This window comes from Myotis myotis, unplaced genomic scaffold (genome assembly GCF_014108235.1).
Source record: "Myotis myotis isolate mMyoMyo1 unplaced genomic scaffold, mMyoMyo1.p scaffold_m19_p_6, whole genome shotgun sequence".
NCBI classification, from domain to species: Eukaryota; Metazoa; Chordata; class Mammalia; order Chiroptera; family Vespertilionidae; genus Myotis; species Myotis myotis.
The window spans coordinates 86983013-87002226 of NW_023416368.1; the positions used below are offsets into that span (position 1 = coordinate 86983013).

The window sequence follows — 19214 nt, forward strand, 5'->3', positions numbered from 1 at the left end:
GTAATGATAGTGGTGTTCCCTTTGCCAGACTGCCCACTGAGAGGTAAGCTGGGAGCCAGGTCTGCACCACCCAGCCCATAGCTCTATATGGAGTGGCAGGGAGGGATGGGGACTGTGGGAGCAGAAAGCTTGCTGCTGGCAAGGGACATTGGGTTTGGGTGTCATTTTCCTTCTTCCTAGCCTTGAGAAGTGGCCAGAGTTGGGCAGGTCTGGGAATGGTGGGTGCTGCTTACGTGGTCCTCCTGTCCATCGGTAGTAGCGAGATCCCCACTCGTCCTGGGCTCCCAGGGGCATCAGTAAGAGGCTGGGGTGAGGACACAGAGCCCGAACAGGTCTTGGCCCAGTTTGAGGGACACTGGGCTCACAATGGCCCATGATTTTGAGGCTATGGAGAGCAACAGGGGGTTTTGGCAGGGGGCTGACAGGGTCTGATGTCATGCCCTTCTCCTGGCAGGAGGGTGGATGGTGTCTGCAGAGTACTCCCCTGTGACCCAGTGAGTACTGGGAGCACATGGGGGTTTGCAGTTTGTCCCATCAAGTCCCAGAAGGGCAGGATGATAGAGCTGGCAGGCCCTATCTGGAGTGGAACCAGCACTAAGTAGGGCCACTCTGTGCCAGGCTCTGTGCATTAGGGATCTTAGGCAGGCCTCGGGCAGGGTCTCATTGTGGGGCTGGTGACACACGGGCTGGGCAGGATGGGAGCAGCTTTTCTCACCTCTAGAGTCCTCAAGAGGATTCATGAAGGCTCTTTCAAGGTGAATGTGGTTCCAGAACCTACCTGTCTGCCCCACCACCCTCCCCAGCCTCAGCCTGCCTGGTGTTATGTGGGGCTCTCAGGAGGTGCCAGCCCTAGGTATGTGCAGGTTCCACAGTACTTCCTCTGGGCACTCCCTGACACGCCCTCTCTTCTGTCACCCTGTCACTGCTTGGCAGGCACAGATAGGCAGAAATAAGGCCGTACATGTGGATGAAGTCTCCAGATGGTGATACTATGAGGAAGACTAGGGGATGTGTGGCCTGGGGCTATTTTTCAGGGCTCAGAGAGGGGTGTTCTGTGGGTGATGTGCTCCCAGGCTGGGCTTGGAGTGGGTCTGGCCATGTCCATAGCCTTTGGCTCTTAGAGGGGGCAGAGCAAGTTCTAGGGTGTGGACTAGGCTCTGCCTCCACCTGGGGGCCTGGCACACCTACCCTCCCTAGACACCCAGATCCACCCATAGGGAGTACAGATTGGTATGGTGCTGGCAGTCTGTTTTAAGTTGTCACAGAAGATATCGGAGAATAACCAGCATGATGACCAGGAGGGAGAAATAAACAACTGCTGATGCTGTAGAGAGAGTCCAGGGCTTGGAGGACCTGGGATCTGGGGCCCTGGCTGGGTTTTTTTCTCTCTCTGGGTCTCTGTCCCCTTCTCTCTGGGTCTCTATCCCCCTTTTTCTGGGACTCTGTTCCCTCTGGGTCTCTCTCAGTGGATTGATGTCCTGGCCTTCTGGGACACTACTGTGGAAACCTTTATTTGCTTCTGGCTCTGAGCTTTTCTCCACTCCCCCTGCTCCCTCACCCCCTGTAAGCCCAGAGATCAAGCCCTGCCAGAGAACTGTAAGCATCTCTGAAGGAGCTGCCCCTTATCTGTAGGGATGGCCCCAGAATGGGCTTGCTGCCCCTTGAGGGTGAGGGGGGGGGGGCAGAGCAGTCCCAAGAGAGAGACGCTGACATGAGTGGGGGCTGTGAGCCAGAGCAAGGTGCCAAATCCTGGAGACTGTCCTTGGGCTGTGAGCATAGCTCTCCAAGCCGTGCAATATTGTAACCATGGTAACAGTGGCTGGGCTGTCTGCCTCTGTGGTGCGTGTGAGACCCTGGCTTTGTTGCACCTCTTACCCATGGAGCTACAGTCCCAGGACCCAGCCATGGCCTTGGCAGAGCCAGTAGGCTACATTGTAGGGAGCAGGTATGGGGGCCATGCTGGGCCTCGGTCTCCCATCTTGAAGGGGATACTTGTTGCACTGTCCTCCTGTGCTCGTAGGGAATTCACGAGGTTGCCTATGAAGAACCACTTGCAGTAGGTGCTTAGCTAGCCTATCTTTTGAAGGTTCAGTATGAACCTTCCAGTATGGAAGTTTCCAGTATGGCTAGACGGGAGGTGGGGGAGGGAGATACGTGAAATAGAGAGGAGAAGTGGATCAGCAGGCTGGCAGAGCTTCATCAGGGCTCTAGAGTCCAATTCCCCCTCTCTGAGCCTCTGTCCCCCTCTTTTTCTGAGCCTCTGTCCCCCTCTTTCTCTGAGTCTCTGTCCCCCTCTCTCTCTGTGTCTCTACCCACCTCTCTCTCTGTGTTTCTAATCCCCCTCTCTCTCTGGATCTCTGTTCCTCTCTCTCTGGGTCTCTTCCTTCTGTCTCTGGGTCTCTGTCCCCCTTTCTGGGTCTCTGCCCCCTGAAGTGCAGTATCTTCCCTGCTGATGCTCCTGGGACTTTGGGTGGAGTGGCTGAACTCCCTGGTACAGCGTCAGCCGGGGTACGAGCCAACCAGCTGTGCTGCGCTGCTGTGCTCCTTGGAGCCACATGGACAATAAAACCAAAATTGGCTTTGAAAGTGGAAGTGCTCTCCGTTTTGAGGGGAAGTGAGGGAATTTGCATGTCAGAACAGTATGTTAAAGGGGCAATACCGGCAGACTCTGTTCTGGCCTGAGCTTTGGGCTCCATGTGGGGGTGGGAAAGGATTTTACAAAACCCCAAAGAAATGTTTCCATGAAATTCCTGTTGTTGCTTTTTCCTTTTTTTTTTTTGACATTCCAATGAAAAGAACTGTTCCGGAGCTTTGGAGATCTCCTGTAGGGTTGGGAAACTGACCGTGGAGACCAGGGCCAGCAGTGGGCAAGGACAGGAGGAGGAGCGTTTCCACCTCCACCATGGGCCCTGTCACCCTGTGGCTCTGGAGTTCCTGTGGCCACTCCCCATCAGACCGTCCTGCCTTGGGCTGGGTCTCCTCATAGCAGAACCTGAGGCAGCCTGTAGTATATTCATGGGGTGACCCCATGAAGGACGGGAGAAGGAGCCCATGTAGGGGGCACCAGTAGGGAACTGGTGACAACGTGGGCAATAGGCTCAGTGGCCGGGGTTCCCTGAGGGATGATGGGTATCCTGACATGTGGTGGTCCCTCTGGGGGCATCTACTCCACCCAGTCCCATGGGCCATCAGCCCCTGTGCAGGGAAGCCCCAAGGGAAGCAGAGGCCATGTTCCCATGTCTAGCACAGGCCTGGGCCCGGCCAGAGGTTCCCAATGACAGTGCTGGAGGAAGGGGAGGCGCCAGCACAGGGGTCAGGACAATCTCAAGCCCAGGCCAAGTCTGTGGGGCATGTGCAGCCCCTCAGAGTCCAGATCCGGGCAGAGAGTCATCCAGGACAGCAGTGAGCAGCCTCCAGAGACACTCTGACCAGCTGCTGACGCACTGGCTCCGATGACTCAGTGCTAGTGACCATGCTCGGGTGGCTGTCTAAAGACTCCGACTGGCCCAGGAAGGCGGCGGCAGCCTTCCTGGAGGAGGCCTGTAGTCCCGCCACAGCGGCCACCCCCTGTCTGGCTGGCCTGAGTAATGGGTCCTTGCTTTAGTCATTGGTCCCAGGCCTCAGCACTCCCTCCTCCTCCTGCCCACCTCTGCCCAGCCATGTCTGCCTCTGTCCAGTCTGGTACTTTGGCCTCTGCTGGCTTCCTCCCTCCCTCCCTGAGCTCCCCAGAGGCTGTGAGATGTGTGAGGGGTAGTGCAGGGGCTTTAGGGACAGTTGTCCCATTTTTGAGATGGGAGGAAGGAAACAGCCTGTGGGGTGCTGGGAGCCTTGCCCAGCACGAGGAGGATGTGTACGCAGTGGCTGTTTCTCACTCTGGCTGTAGCTCGGCCCACACCCTGTAGGCAGCAGCCCAGTGGGCTGGGTTGGAGTTCCAACCTGGTATCCTAACTCCCATATATGAACGTTTTAACTGCCTCTATGCTCAGCTGAAGGGCAGACCCTATCAGAAGGCACCATAATTCTTTGTACCTCCTTGAAGGACATTTAGCTCATTTCCCATCTTCAGCCCCCAGAAATGCTATGTGGGGAATATTCTCACTCATCTCTTGCACATGTGAGCACACCTCAGATAAATCCCAGAAGTAGACTTGCTAGTATGAGGATATGTGGTTCTGCCGAACTGCCTTCTTGGAGGTTGTCCCGCCTCACACTCCCCCTGGGAACAGGCATGAGTGTCTGCTGTGAGAGAACCTGGTGACTCTGTCCACCTGAGCCAGTCCCTTGGTGAGCACACTTTCCCTATTTGGAAGAGGCCTACTCTCAGATCTTTCCAGCCAGCTGTGCTTTCTTTCCTATAAACCAGTGGTTCTCAACCTTCTGGCCCTTTAAATATAGTTCCTCATGTTGCTACTTTTTAACTGTAATGTTGCTACTGTTATGAATCGTAATGTAAGTATCTGATATGCAGGATGGTCTTAGGCGACCCCTGTGAAAGGGTCGTTTGACCGCCAAAGGGGTCGCTACCCACAGGTTGAGAACCACTGATAAACCATCAGCCCACATCATTTGTGTATTTTTCTGTGAGGTTGCCAGTTTTGTATTGATTTCTTGGGGCTCTTTATATACGGAGGACCATATATGTTCAGGGACAGAGCAGTTCCACAATAAAGTTGCTCTTGGTGTGATATCTTCTTGTGAAAATGTGAACATGCATATCTGTCCTTGGGCTTAGGGGAAACATAAGAAGTTCTTCCCTGCCCCAAAGTCTCCAAGAAGAAAGACCATCTGAAACCAAACTAGCACAATGTACAGAATCTGTGAGGCAGGTGTCCACAGAGAGGCCAGCCTGGCTCAATGGGCACCTACTATGTGCCAGTGCTCTGTGAGTGGTTCCAGGCTTTAAGTTCCCAAGTGCATGACCATGTTCAGTGGCTCACAGGTGGCAGGATACAGTCCCCCACTGGGCCTTGCCACCTCCCTAGCCCAAAGGGAAGCTGGGAGAAGTAGGTGGTCTGTGGTCCATCACTTCCCAGGAGGTGATGGGAGCCTCACCACAGCCCTGTGACATCTGTGCTCCTGCCTGCCCCATTTGACAGTCAAGAAAGAAAGACCTGGAGACCAGGGAGTGTGTCTGAGTCACACAGCTGGTGATGGCAGGGTAGGGATCAGAATCCTCCCGCTGCTTCTCACATCAGATGCCAGAGCCTGGTGAGGTGAGGTCTGTGGTACAGCTGGGCGGGTTTCCTGGAGGAGTGGGTCTCACTGATCTGCATCTCCCAGCCTTTGGGTCCTTGCCTGACCCCCAGACACTCCACTCAGAGCTAGGCTCTGGGTTTGGGCTTTAGGGGGTCCTGGTGATGAATGTGACACAGTGGTGCTTGGAACTGTTGAGTCCAAGTCTGCTCCTGAGAGGGGGCTCCAAGGGGTCACACCAGCTGTCCTGACCTCTCAGGTCGCTGTGCTGCACAGACCGACGCTCTGTCCACCGAGCCAAACCAGCCAGGGCTGTTGTTTGTTTTTGAGGTCAAATTCACAGAATATAAAAACCATCATTTTAAAGTGAACGATTCAGTGGCATTTAGTATATTTACAATGTTGTGCAACCATCACCTCCATCTAGTTCCAGAATACGTTATCTCCCCGAAGAAACTCTATCCCCATTAGCAGTCATTCCCCATTTCCCCTTCCCATCCCGGGACAAACCCTAATCTGGTTTCTGTCATTATGAATTTGCCTGTTTTGGACATTTCATATAAATGTGATCATTCAACATGTGGCCTTTTGTGACTGGCTTCTTTCACTGAGCATCATATTTTTCATCTTTGTCAACGTAGCGTGAATCAGCTTCATTCCTTCCTAATGTTCAATTGTGTGCACATACCACATTTTATTTACCTACTCATTCGTTGATGGGCATTTGGGTTATTTCCACCACTTTCCTTTTTTAAATTAAAAAAAAAAATTCTAAAATGATCTTTGCCTTCTGAATCCTCATTTGGAGGTGCAGGAACCTCTTGTCCCCATCCCCCCAGCAGCTGCCTTCATAGGTAAATCCATCTTCTTACAGCAGATATTCTCGGTTTTGTGGCTTCCCCACAATTTGCTCTGTTTATCCCACATTGGCCAGGAGGTGACAGGAAGATCCCGTGTGCCTGCTGCTTCCCCGAACAGGTTCAGATTCTGCTGTGTCCTCTCACAGCTCTGGGCGATGGATAAGCTTCTCTGCCTGCTTCTGTCCTTAGAAGATGGGACTGATGACCTTTCCCCTTGACTGGGCAGCCAAAGAGTGTAGCCCGCAGCCAAATTCTTCTGAAAATGGCCAAGGTGACATTGCGGTCATGTGGCTGCCCTTCCCCATAGTGCTGGGCACACAGGTATGCTGGGCAGGTGTCAAAGTGGCTGGGCTTTGAAGGCCAGGCCCTTCTGGAGGTGGCACCTCCCTCCCCGCGGTGAGAGGCTGGCCTGAGGCACCCGTGTTCTCAGGGCCTAGCACTCCTGAGAAGTTGCAGGTCAAGTTCCTCATCCCTGCTCACAATGGGCTCTGTGCCAGCACCCAGCATCTTAATCTCACCCTCTGTAGAGGAGCGATAAGTGTACCATGGGGGCAGCTTGCTGGGGCTTAGGGGTCAGTGATCACTCAGTGCAGCATTCAGGAGACACGTTTAGAATAAAAAATAATGGAATAGAGCTTTTAAAAGGAGAGGTTGGAAGTAACCCAGATGTCCATAGATAGTTGAAGGGATAAAGAAATTGTGCATTCATACATTCTCACAGTGGAATAGTACTTGGACATAAAAAGGAGTGAAGCACTGATACGCGCTACAATGTAGGTGAACCTTGAAATATGATACCGAGTGGAAGAAACCAGACACAAAAGCCACAAAAGACTACTTGTTGTCTGGTTCAATTTATATGAAATGTCCAGAACAGGCAAACTAATCCAGAAAGTGGATTAGTGGTTCACAGGGGATGGGGAAGGGGGATGAATGAAGGGTGAGATAGGGAGTGACTGCTAATGGGGATGGGGTTTCTCCCTGGGAAGATGGAAATGTTCTAGAACTAGGTAGAGGTGGTAGTTGCACAATATTGTAAATATACTAAATGCCACTGAATTGTACATGTTAAATGGTGAACTGTATGTTATGTGAATCTGACTTCAATTAAAAAAAGAAAGAAAAGGGCATGTGCCTGGCCAGTGTGGCTCAGTGGTTGAGTGTCGACCTATGAACCAAGAGGTCATGATTCTATTCCCCATCAGGGCACATGCCTGGATTGCAGGCTCAATCCCCAGTAGGGGCGTGCTGGAGGCAGCTGATCAATGATTCTCTCTCATCATTGATGTTTCTATCTCTTCCTCTCTGAAATCAATAAAAAATAATATATTTTTAAAAGAGGGACATGTGGTTTCCTCAGGTTCTGTCTGAAACCCTGCTGGTATCATCGCCAGCAAATGGCAGTTTCTGCCCTGAGGGGTGGCAGGGCTTGGCCAGGTTTCTACTCTACTGCCAAGGCTCAGTGGGCAGGTGGCAGTCAGGACCCAGATCTTGTTTCTACTTCTCTGGGGCGGATCCTGGTGATTTTTCCCATGCCTGGGGCAGCTTCAGAGCCTGGGGCAGCTTCAGAACCTGGGCGAGCTCTCCAGGATTCCCGGGCTGAGGCCCTGAAGCCTCTGAGCCTGACACTCCGCCCTGTTCTCCCATAGCATGGCTGATAAGAATGGAGCTCTCAAGTGCACCTTCTCTGCACCCTGCCATAGCACCAGCCTCCTGCAGGGCCTGGCCACACTTCGCTCACAGGGCCAGCTCCTGGATGTTGTGCTCACAGTCAACAGAGAGACCTTCCATGCGCACAAGGTGGTCCTGGCTGCCTGCAGCGACTACTTCAGGTGAGCACAGGCCTGGGGGATGGGCTGGAGAGTGCAGATTCTTCTGAGAGGGGCAAGTTCAACTCTAGCTAGGGGGGGATGGCATTGAGGGAAGGTGGCTGGTGTTGGCCCAACAATCAGTAAACCTACCACTTTTCCCAGGTTTGCAACTTACTCAGACTTTTTAGGGATATTACACAGGCCAGTAGAACATACCTGGGGGACAGAGTGGCCTGTTGGCACCCAATCAGCCGTTTCTCTTCTGAGGGGAGGCAGGGCTTGGCCAGGTTTCTGCTGTGTTTTTGACACCTGTGTGAGCTGGCCTCAGAATCCAGCAGGGACTGGCACACGTCCCTGCCCTTGCGATACCTGTACTCAGGCAGAAGGACAGGGGGGACTCCCAGGCGGTGGCCCCCGAGTTTGCCAGGCTCTGTTGCAATCCCCATGTGACAGGCGAGACCTTGCTGAGTGTCTGGGTCTGTCTGCTCTGAAGACCCTTTCCTAAGAGTGTCATCCCGGGGGTGAGTCTCTGACTCTGCTTTGCCAGTGGTGGCTGAGGCGCTCCTGCGACCGTGTCACAAGAGTCCCAGCCCAGGTGCGCACCACAGGCTGCACACTCTCCGAGGCTAGGTGTCCAGCCCAGTGTGCCCCCGACTGCCCGCCCTGCGGGCTCAATGAGGCCCTTCTGGGGAGCTGGAGAAACCAAGCCATCTGGGGCGCCGCTTCTATTTTTATTCTGGATTTGGGGACGGGCGGGCCGCCCCAGCCAGAAATGCCCTTTAAAGGCTCCTTTGCGCTGGCACTGCAGCGGCAAGGCCTTAAAAGGCAAAGCTCCCTCCCGTCGCAATGACTGTTTCTGCCTTCGACAGGCCGATGGGACTCTCGGGGACAAGAAGGGGTAGGGCCCTGGGGCTGGCAGAGCGCTGCTCCTGGAAGCGATATGGCACTGCTTTGTGGAGTGCTGGGCAGTTGTTCGTTGATGGTCCCAAGGCAGCATTAAGCTCAGCTGTTCCTACTCTGGGGCCTACGCCTGGCCCATACTAGCGTAGTGACTGGGTGACAAGTATTTATTAGGCAAATGGCCAACGGAAGTTCCCTTCCGTCAGTCACCCGTTATGATGTTTACGATGTATGTTGATGGCAGTCACAATTATGATGAAAGGCCAGCTCACCCTCTGAGAGGAGCCTCTTTTGCATCATCTTTTAGAACCTGCCATGAACTTCTAGCAGGCACTGGGATTCTTAGCCCTCTTCCTGGAGGGGCCCCTCCCAAAGGCTGTGGGGAGGGGGAGCCGGGGGGGGGGCGTTGAGACCCAGGTCTTGTGTCCCAGGTCCTGTACCCCAGAGCAGGACAGCCCAGCTGACAGACTTGGGGCCATTCACGAGGGGCGGGGGGTGTCTTACAGCAGGCTGAGACTCCTATGGGTCATTTTTAGGGGCTCTCCTAACTACCTGGGCCTTTCTCTGGACATATCAGTGACCCCAGTGGGGGCCCCCAATAGGCACTCCAATCTGGGACCCTTATTCCCTCCCCATCCCTGTGTGATAGCAGCTGAGACTCAGGCAGGGGAAGGTGGAGCCACCTGTTCAGGTGAGTGTGCTGGGGAGGTACTGGACTCTGAACCATGATGTGTATTCCCTTGGAGTCCCCGTTATATTTCCTGAGCTCACTGAGGAACTGGTCTTCATGGCTGGGCACTGATATGGGGTTGGAGACTTTTCCCCAGAGCCAAAGCTAAGGTTTGGCCTCCTCCTGCACAGCCACATCGCCATGCCATGAGCCGGGTGGGGGGAGAGGGAGGGAGGGAGTTGGCCCCTGGCCTCAGAACCAGCCTTCCCCAGTGCAGCATACATCTGGGTGAGGTTGGGCAGGGCCCCACGGAAGAGGCCGAGAGTGCTGTTGGGAGGAAGATGCATGGCTTGGGGTGGATTGAAAAACCTTTTATTTTTTGCATGTTTTTAATGCATACCTGGCCTGCTTTACCCTAGTGGGCAAAGCCCTGCTGGCAGTGTCTCAGGACCAGGCCATCCCAGTGGCCACGATGTCTATTGGTGCCCTGAACCCACATGCTGTGTTTCTGACCCTCAGGGCCATGTTCACAGGCGGCATGAGGGAGGCCAGTCAGGACATCATTGAACTGAAGGGCTTGTCAGCGCGTGGCCTGCGGCACATCATTGACTTTGCCTACAGTGCCGAGGTGACGCTGGACCTGGACTGTGTGCAGGATGTGCTGGGCGCAGCTGTGTTCCTACAGATGCTGCCAGTGGTGGAGCTGTGTGAGGAGTTCCTCAAGGCTGCCATGAGCGTGGAGACCTGCCTGCACATCGGTCACATGGCCACCACCTTCAGCCTGGCCTCACTCAAAGAGTCGGTGGATGCCTTCACCTTCCGGCATTTCCTGCAGATCGCTGCGGAAGATGATTTCCTGCAGCTGCCACTGGAGCGCCTCGTCTTCTTCCTGCAGAGCAACCGCCTACAGAGCTGTGCCGAGATCGACCTGTTCCGAGCTGCTGTCCGCTGGCTGCAGCATGACCCTGCCCGGCGGCCACGCGCCAGCCATGTGCTCTGCCATATCCGTTTCCCACTCATGCACTCGTCTGACTTGGTGGATAGTGTGCAGACGCTGGACCTGATGGTGGAGGACGTGCTCTGCCGCCAGTACCTGCTAGAGGCCTTCAACTACCAGGTGCTGCCTTTTCGGCAGCACGAGATGCAGTCCCCGCGCACGATTGTGCGCTCCGATGTGCCCTCGCTGGTGGCCTTTGGTGGCACCCCCTATACTGACAGTGACCATGCTGTCAGTAGCAAAGTATACCACCTGCCTGAGCCAGGAGCCTGTCACTTCCGCGAGCTCACAGAGATGGAGGTGGGCTGCAGCCACACATGCGTGGCTGTGCTGGACAACTTCGTGTATGTGGCCGGGGGCCAGCACCTGCAATATCGCAGTGGTGAGGGTGCAGTGGATGCCTGCTACCGCTACGACCCTCACCTGAACCGCTGGCTGCGCTTGCAGGCCATGCAGGAGAGCCGCATCCAGTTCCAGCTGAACGTGCTGTGCGGCATGGTCTATGCCACGGGCGGCCGCAACCGGGCCGGCAGCCTGGCCTCCGTTGAAAGATACTGCCCGCGGCGCAACGAGTGGGGCTATGCCTGCTCGTTGAAGCGCCGCACCTGGGGCCACGCGGGTGCCTCAGCCGGGGGTCGCCTTTACATTTCAGGTGGCTATGGCATCTCCGTGGAGGACAAGAAGGCACTGCACTGCTATGACCCAGCAGTCGACCAGTGGGAGTTCAAGGCACCCATGAGCGAACCCCGTGTGTTGCATGCCATGGTGGGTGCTGGCGGCCGCATTTACGCCCTGGGTGGCCGCATGGACCATATGGACCGCTGCTTTGACGTGCTAGCTGTAGAGTACTATGTACCAGAAACAGACCAGTGGACCAGCGTGAGCCCCATGAGGGCCGGCCAGTCAGAGGCCGGCTGCTGCCTGCTGGACAGAAAAATTTATGTTGTTGGGGGCTATAACTGGCGCCTCAACAATGTGACGGGCATTGTGCAGGTATACAACACCGAGACAGATGAATGGGAACGCGACTTGCACTTCCCTGAGTCTTTTGCAGGCATTGCCTGTGCCCCAGTCCTGCTGCCCCGGGCCGGAAGCAGGAGGTAGCTCCCGGGATGCCCCCCACCCACACACCCATGACCTGGCTGCATGCTGTTCTTGCCAGGGGTTTGGTGAGCACGTGTCCTATAGAGAACCTTGGGCCCCCTCCCCGTGGCCTGGCTGTATAGTCCCGTTGTGTTGATAAGCCTCCTTCCTAGGGTCCTTCCTTCCCAAAGCAGATCTTGGCTCTCTGCCTGCCCAGGGAGCCTGCCAGTGAGGAGGCCGATGTGTTGTGGCAGAAAACTTGAGCCTGAGGTAGTTTCCTCATCTGCACAGGGTCCTCACTCATGGGTTGGAATAGGGGGTCTCTTTGGGGTATTATTGTGCCCCACTTCTCCCATCCCTCAGTCCAGCAGTCTCAGATGTTCATATGCAGGCTCATTAGTGTCAATCCAAATTCATAATATGCCACTCTCCCCACCCCCAGTTTCTTGCGCATGTGTATTTTGTTTGCTTGTCTTTGTTAATCCTCACCCAAGGATATTTTTTCCATTGATTTTTAGAGAGAGTGGAAGGGAGGGAGGGCGGGAGGGAGAAGAAGAGAGGGAGAGAGAGAGAGAGATAAGAGAGAGAGGGAGAAACATCAATGTGAGAGAGACACATTTGGTTGTCTCCTGCATGCACCCCAACCAGGGCTAGGGATGGAACCTGCAATGCAGGTATGTGCCCTTAACTGGGAACTGAACCGACAACCTTTTGGTGCATGGGCTGATGCTCTAACCACTGAGCAATTCTGGCCAAGGCACACACATGTATTTTTAAACTAGAGACCCAGTGCATGAAGTGGGGTGTCCCTCAGCCCAGCCTGTGCCCTCTCGCAATCAGGGACCCCTCTGGTAGAGTCCCTAGGCCTGGCTGGCTATCAGGGCCTATTGGGGCTTTCCTTACCCGGCTGCCAGCAGCTGGCCCCGCCTCTGCCACTGCCACTACTTGCCATCTGTGTAGCACTGCCCCCCCACACCTCCCATTACCAGTTGCCTCCCTCTGTGGGCGACAGGCGTGGGATGCGATCACTTGGCTGGCCTGGGCCTCCCTTTTTGGGGCGATCGATCATGGGGCTCTGTGATTGATGGCTGTGCAGAGGAAGGCCCCACCCACCCACCTGGGACTCCGTCTTTGGCCACCGGCTGGCTGGCCTGGTAGCCTGGGCCTCCCTCTTTGGGGTGATTGTGGAGGCTCCCCCCTCCCCCCATCAATTGCCCCGCCAGCTGGTGGCCTGGGCCTCCTTCTGCGGGGTGATCATGGGGTGATGGCAGGGGGCCCCCACCCACCAATCGCATTGCACCCCCCTTGGCTGGCCTGGCGCCAGTGCATGTCATAGCGTAGTCATCCAGAAGGTCGCCCAGACTGTCGTTCTGCTGTTGGTCATTCGGTCGATTTGCATATTACCTGTTTATTATTATAGATAACTGTACCCCACTTCTCTGGAGCTGGAGGGGCTCAGAAGCACCCAACTTGGATTGATGACCAGAGGACAGTTCTGTCTCCCCAATAAGCCCAAGCTACTGAATGGGAGAGGGCCGCACAGAAGGTTCAGCGTTTGTTCCTGTTCCCGTCCTTGGTCTGAGCACCTCAGGGTGTTTGCTCATTCGATTTCAGGAGGAGAGACCACAGCTGCTTCCAGAGATGGTCCTCATGGATGTGGGGCCTCCACTGGGCACTGGGCCACCTGGGGGCCCTGAGGAGAACTGGGCTGATATGTCCCTGTCCCACGGATGAAGGAGGATGCTGCTTTAGAATCCCAGTGCATCTGCACTCCCCGGGTCTATTCGGGACTTTGATTTCATCTACTCTCCAGCCCTGCACTCCCTCTTTGTCCTGTGCTCAGGGTGAAGTGCCACCTGGCCCAAGGCTGCCAGCTGGGGAGTCAGTAGGCAGGAGCCTCTCTCTTCAAGGGCTTCATGGCATCTCCAGCCACATTTGTTTTGGTCTCTAAATCTTTTTATTGTTGTTCCATTTTGCTTTTTTTTAAAGAGGCCAGCACCGCTGCCTTATAAATGGGATTTATACCCTTGGGGCAACTTAAAGTGTCTCTTCTGCTGCTAACAGACGATTGATGTCATGTTTCTGTGACCCACTCGCTGTGTAAAGAATTAACCTCATACCTTAGCAGACGTCGTCTCCTAATATTTTCCTTGTATTTAATAAAAATGTTATGGTGAAAAGATGGAGCAGGCCCCGTGCCGAGTTTGTGGAGCCTGATAGGTCACAGATTCCTCCAGTCCTCTGTGCATTTGGGGCCCCCTCTCCCACCTCACCCTTTCCCATCCTTGCAGAAGAGCTGGAAAAGGTCCAGTCTTTAGCTCAGGGATGTGAGTGAGGGCAGCAGGAAGTGGGGCCGGTTCTTCTACTGGATGCTGGGAAGACAGAGGGCAAACTTCGTGGCCTCTGGCAACTCTCCAGGCTGTTCTATGTGCCTGGTGGTCTGGCCCCCTGCCACCAACCAGCATTCAGCCCTAACAGGTTCTGTCTCCATCTGCTCGGTTCTGGGGTGCAAGATCGGGCGGCTGTGGAGCCCTCTCCCAGAGGCTGCATTGCAGAGGAGAAAGGGCAGGCTTAAAGGAAGCATGAAGTCATTATGCTCCCGTAGGGGCCAAGAGCTCCACAGGCTGCCACAGCCCTTGGTTTTGTGGCAGCCTCACTGTGAATGAGGCTGTACTTTGGTAGAGACTGCCTGCTTGTTCACGTCCAGCCTTCTGAGAGGGGAGGCTTCCAGGTCACCCTCAATACACACCACAGGCCTGGTGCTCCCGTCCAGCAGCCATGGGGCCCCCAGGGTGAGGCTGGGTTGGGAGGCAGTGCTGAAATAGGAACTTGGTTGGGAACCAGGAAGGAGCCCATGCTTTCAGGGGCATTGAAAGGAAAGCAGGGTCCTTGGGGACTTACCAGAACATTTTGGCCTCTTCTCACCTCCCTAACCTGAGCTCCCCCAAAAGAACCCTTTTCTGCTAGCGGCACGGCCCCTTCAGGGGGCAGTGAGAAGCCTTTGCCAGCTACAAGTTCCCCAGATCAGCTCACACCTCAGAACATCTTGTCCCCAATGAGCTGGCAGGGGTGCCGGTGCAGGGTGGAGGGGGTGCTGCCGTATCTAACCAGTCGATTGTGCGTAACCGTCTGGGCTGGTTCGTGGAATGTTCTCGGGGGCTCTCTACCCCTCCTTCTCCATTCACCACCCCCCCGGAAGAAAGGAAAATTATTTTTCGTATTGTAAACTTTAAACACGAAAAAGCTGTTTTTAATTTAGCAGAAACTGGCTTGAAACTTTGTGAATGTTTGTGTCCTTTGGAGAAAGGCAGAACATGTGTACCCATATACAGAGGCTTGCACACACACACACACACACACACACGCACGCACACATGCTTACTCAGGCATACCTGCACACATGTGCTTGCTCATACACAGTTGAACAAATAGCTTGTGCACATGCCTCTGGGCCAGCCTGGCCCTTTCTGTGTGGCTCCCTGAAGGAGTCTGCAGCCTATCACCTTATCACTTCTCTTCACCTTTCACCCAGGGCAGCATCCACTGTGCATGAGGACCGAGCTTGGGGAAAGCCCGTCTCCTTCCAGATGGCCTGCTTCCCCACCTCGGGCTCCTGGAGCCTCCCTCTGCACCTGGGCTGGGGTTGTGGGAAAACGCTGTCTCCAGGGACAGTGGGATGCAGGCCCGTGAGAGGGAGGCCAAGTGTGACTTCTGGGGCCTTTCAGCCAGCAAGGGCCAAAGGGGCCTCCGGGGAGTCGTGTGAGGTGGGAATCTGCCCCAGACCTGGCCAGTTTGGAAATCTGCCCCTGGCTTTGTGTCCTGGAATGTAGCTACAGCTCCTCTGTTCTCACGGCCCCAGAGATTTCCCTTCTCATGGTGGAGTCTCCGTGCACGGGTTTTATTAGGGGCACCTGGCCGTGTGTCCCAGGAGGCACAGCCAGGAATGTTTGTTACACAAATGAGAAGTTCTGGGTGGGGAGGTGGGAGCAGAGCCTCATGCACTCTAGTGTCTGTGGGCGCTATCCGTGGGCCCCAAGGGCAGATGGTCCACGAGACCATGCTCCCCACACAATAAGACCTCAGCTTAACTCTGGGCACATGCCCAGATTGCGGGTTCTACCCCTGGTCAGAGTGCGGGCGGGAGGCAACTTATTAATGTTTCTCACATTGATGTTTTTCTCTAAAATCAATAAAAAAAATTTTTTTTTTAAGAAAAGACCCCAGCTTAATTCTTGTGGCTGACCCTACTGTTGCTATTCTGGCAGCCATTTCTCCCTCCTCACCCATAGAGCCTTGATTTGGCGCCAGCTACAGTGTGCCCAGCCTTGGGTGGGGGTTAATTTAGGATTTGGCTCAGCTTTTTTTTTTTTTTTTTTTTTTTGGTAATGCCTTTTGCAGGGGTTGTTTTCAGCCTGGGCAAATTTCCCAGCTCTGGCCAAGCTTTAAGGGAAGGTCTGAGGTGGGGGTTTCTGGTCATGGAAAAGGCCCTATTGCCCCCTTCAGTCCCTTCATGCTTCCTATGAGGACCGTATGCAGGAGTTTCTGCAGCCCTCTTGTGGCCATGAGGAGCAAGTTAAGAGAAGCACAGAGAGGCTGCCTCCCAGAGCCCTGAAATCATGAGGCCACCAGTCCTACCCTGGGACCTCTGATCTCCAGACTCCTTTTTCTGAGAATCACAATGTCTGTACTGCTTAAGAGTCTTAGTATCCTAAGATACTAGTGGCCAGCTGTTCTGTTATTTGCAACCCAAACACTTAACAAAATTATAATGTAAAGGTAACAGATGCTGGGATTTCCCAGTCTTATGTAAGTCAGGGATTTTATTTGCAAACAACAGAAACTGGCCGATTTCAATGGCAAAGATGTGCTTTGGAGGGCTGTTGGGTTGCTTACAGAAGTGGCAGGAAGACTGGAAAATCAGGCTCAGAAAACAGGAAGAATCAAGGTGGCAAGGCAGCTGAGGTGATCAGCTGAAATCAGGTCAGGGGACTGACTGGTGAGGACACTTCTGCCACCACCACAGAATCCAGATGTCTCAACTGGCAGTCATCTGCCCTTGGCCCTCGGCCATAGCTGTCCCTGGAAACTGGATACTCCTGCCTTGATGCTGTTTCTTTGCATCACTTTTTCCTGAGTGGAAACATCCTATTGGCCTAGTCCCGTGGTCGGCAAACTGCGGCTCGCGAGCCACATGCGGCTCTTTGGTCCCTTGAGTGTGGCTCTTCCATAAAATACCACGTGCGGGCGCGCACGTACAGTGCGATGGAAACTTCGTGGCCCATGCGCAGAAGTCGGTATTTTGTGGAAAAGCCACACTCAAGGGGCCAAAGAGCCACATGTGGCTCACGAGCCGCAGTTTGCCGAGCCGCAGTTTGCCGACCACTGGCCTAGTCCGTGTCCTGTGCCAACCAGGCTGCCTGGATCCCCAGGAAAGTGAGTTTGTGAGTGTGCTAGTCAGCTGCTGACAACATGTAACAAACAACCCAAGTCTCAGTGGCATGCAAAAATAAATGGCTGGGCCTTAGCCATGTTGCTAAGTAGTTAGAGCGTTGGCCTGTGCACCAAAGAGTTCTGGGTTCGATTTCCAGTCAAGGGCATGTACCTGGGTTTTGGGTTCGATCCCCAGATCTGGTCAGGGCACGTGCAGGAGGCAACCAATCCATGTGTCTCACATCAATGTTTCTCTTCTCTCCTCTCTCCCCCCTCCCCTCCCCTCCCCTGCCCTTCCCTCCTCTTCTCCCTCCCTCCCTCAATCCTTCCCTCCCACTTTCTAAAAATCAATGGAAAAAATATCTTTGGGTGAGGGCTAACAAAATAAATAAAGAAAAAAAATAAATGGGTGGTTTTCGTGTATCTGTGACTCAACTGGGATGCCTGTTCTATGCTGCTCTCAATTGGGCAGCTCTGCTTCCTGGTGCAAGGCTGTGGAGTAGCAGGGTGGGGTAGGGTGAGGGGGTGCTTAGCCCTACCTGTCTTCATCTTCAGACCAGCAGCCAGCTCACGTAAAGTTCTCCCAAAATGGTGCCAGAGGACAAGCGGAGTCACGTGAGGCCTCCTAAGGTCCAGATTCGGAACTTGTATGCTGATGCTTCTGCCCATATGTCTTTAGCCAAAGTAAATGACATGGCCAAGCCCCAGAGCAGGACTGGGAAATACCCTCCTTCTTACAAAGGAAGGATGCAGAATGGTGTGGCACAGGGCGGGACACAGGAGCACATGGGGAACTGAGGCCCACAGTTTGATCCATCGAACTGTTGACTCTGGGGCTTCTGTTGTCAGTGGGGGGCTGACTTCCCATGGTGGGGACTCCCTAGGCTTGGATGGGGATTCAGATGCTGGGCTTCCAGAAAGAAACACCCACTGGGGCACCAAAAGAAAAGCCAGTGCCCCCTGAAGGTCAGGAATTATCTTTTGTCACGTAGGTTGGGACTATAGGTGTCTGGGTTTTGGGATAGCGGGAGGGGTGCTGTGTCCTCAGCTGCAGCTCAGCCAAGTATCCGCCTTGTGTTGTCACTGCCTGTCCTTCTGCTTGATGGTTGCAGGGGAGGAACTGGACTGCTTGCCCTGCCCCTAGGTTCCTGCCTCCGTCAGCTCCAGCCTCTTGCTACTCTCCTTGGCAATCCTGCCCTGTCTCACCCACACCCCCGGGGGAGGGGGACAGGGACCTTCGTCCTCATCTAACCTCTTCAATTGTAAGGAGTGAGCGCTGTGTCTGGCATTTATGGCTTCTATTGCCTAGTTCTTCCTTTCACATCATAATTAAACCTGGCTCTGGCTTTATCTTTCAAAACTCTGTCTGACGAAGGTCAGGTCTCGTTTGGAAGTCAAAGAGAGGCCCTGGATGGCTTTCCTCTTTGCCTCCCCACTCCCATGGCCCAAATTCCCCTCCATGCAATGTGGGTACCCTAGATTGACTAAGATTCCATATAAGGCAGTGCAGAAAAGCAAGGCATGAAAACTCACATCTCCAGATAGGGGGTGCTTCCCCGAACAATTATTAGGTGTTGGTGAGGAAGCAGGCACTAAGCCAGCGGTCCTCACCTGTGGGTCGCGACCCCTTTGGGGGTCGAACGACCCTTTCACAGGGGTTGCCTAAGACCATCGGAAAACACATATATAATTATATATTGTTTTTGTGATTAATCACTATGCTTTAATTATGTTCAATTTGTAACAATGAAATTGGGGGTCACCACAACATGAGGAACTGTATTAAAGGGTCGCGGCATCAGGAAGGTTGAGAACCACTGGCTAAGTGCTTTGGTTTCATTATCTATTTAATCTCCCAAGAACCTTCTAGGATGATTGCCACTGTTCACATTTAACATGGGTGGACAGCAAGACACTGAGACGTGAAGTCACTTTCCTGTTGTTACACAGCTGGAGAATCAGCAAGGGCTGGGCCATGCAGAAGTGCTCAGCGTAGGTTTTCATGTAACTTTCATTTAGAGACTTTATGTTGAAGGGTATTATGGCCTGGATGCAGGGCACAGGGCATTCTAGACAGGAAGACAGCCTGAGCAAAGGCCCTGAGGCAGGATGCAGCAAGGCGAAAGTGAGGACATTAGAAAGGGAAGGGTGGGAGATGGTGCTGGGGAAACTGGCGAGGAACAAGTGGAGCCAGGCAGATCTACGGAGCAGATGAGAGAAAAATACATCCTGGGAGCAGCAGGAAGTGGCTTATGAGGACCCAGCTCTTA

General features: G+C 54.1%; 1 protein-coding gene across 6 annotated transcripts in view; it reads left to right on the forward strand.

Annotated features, from left to right (window-relative positions):
* The window catches only part of KLHL26 (kelch like family member 26), a 28877-nt gene extending 15179 nt beyond the window's left edge, over positions 1-13698 (forward strand). For 2 of the 6 annotated variants that reach the window (XM_036311734.1, XM_036311736.1), the window contains exons 2-3: positions 7703-7885; positions 9954-12039. In XM_036311734.1, coding sequence (XP_036167627.1) covers positions 7703-7885; positions 9954-11535 — 1765 coding nt within the window. In that variant the 3' untranslated portion in view covers positions 11536-12039. Of the gene's footprint in view, positions 1-7702; positions 7886-9853; positions 12040-12934 lie in introns of those variants that run through there. The other 4 variants (XM_036311732.1, XM_036311733.1, XR_004968048.1 and 1 more) reach the window with 3 other exon arrangements.
* The last annotated feature ends 5516 nt before the right edge of the window (positions 13699-19214 follow it).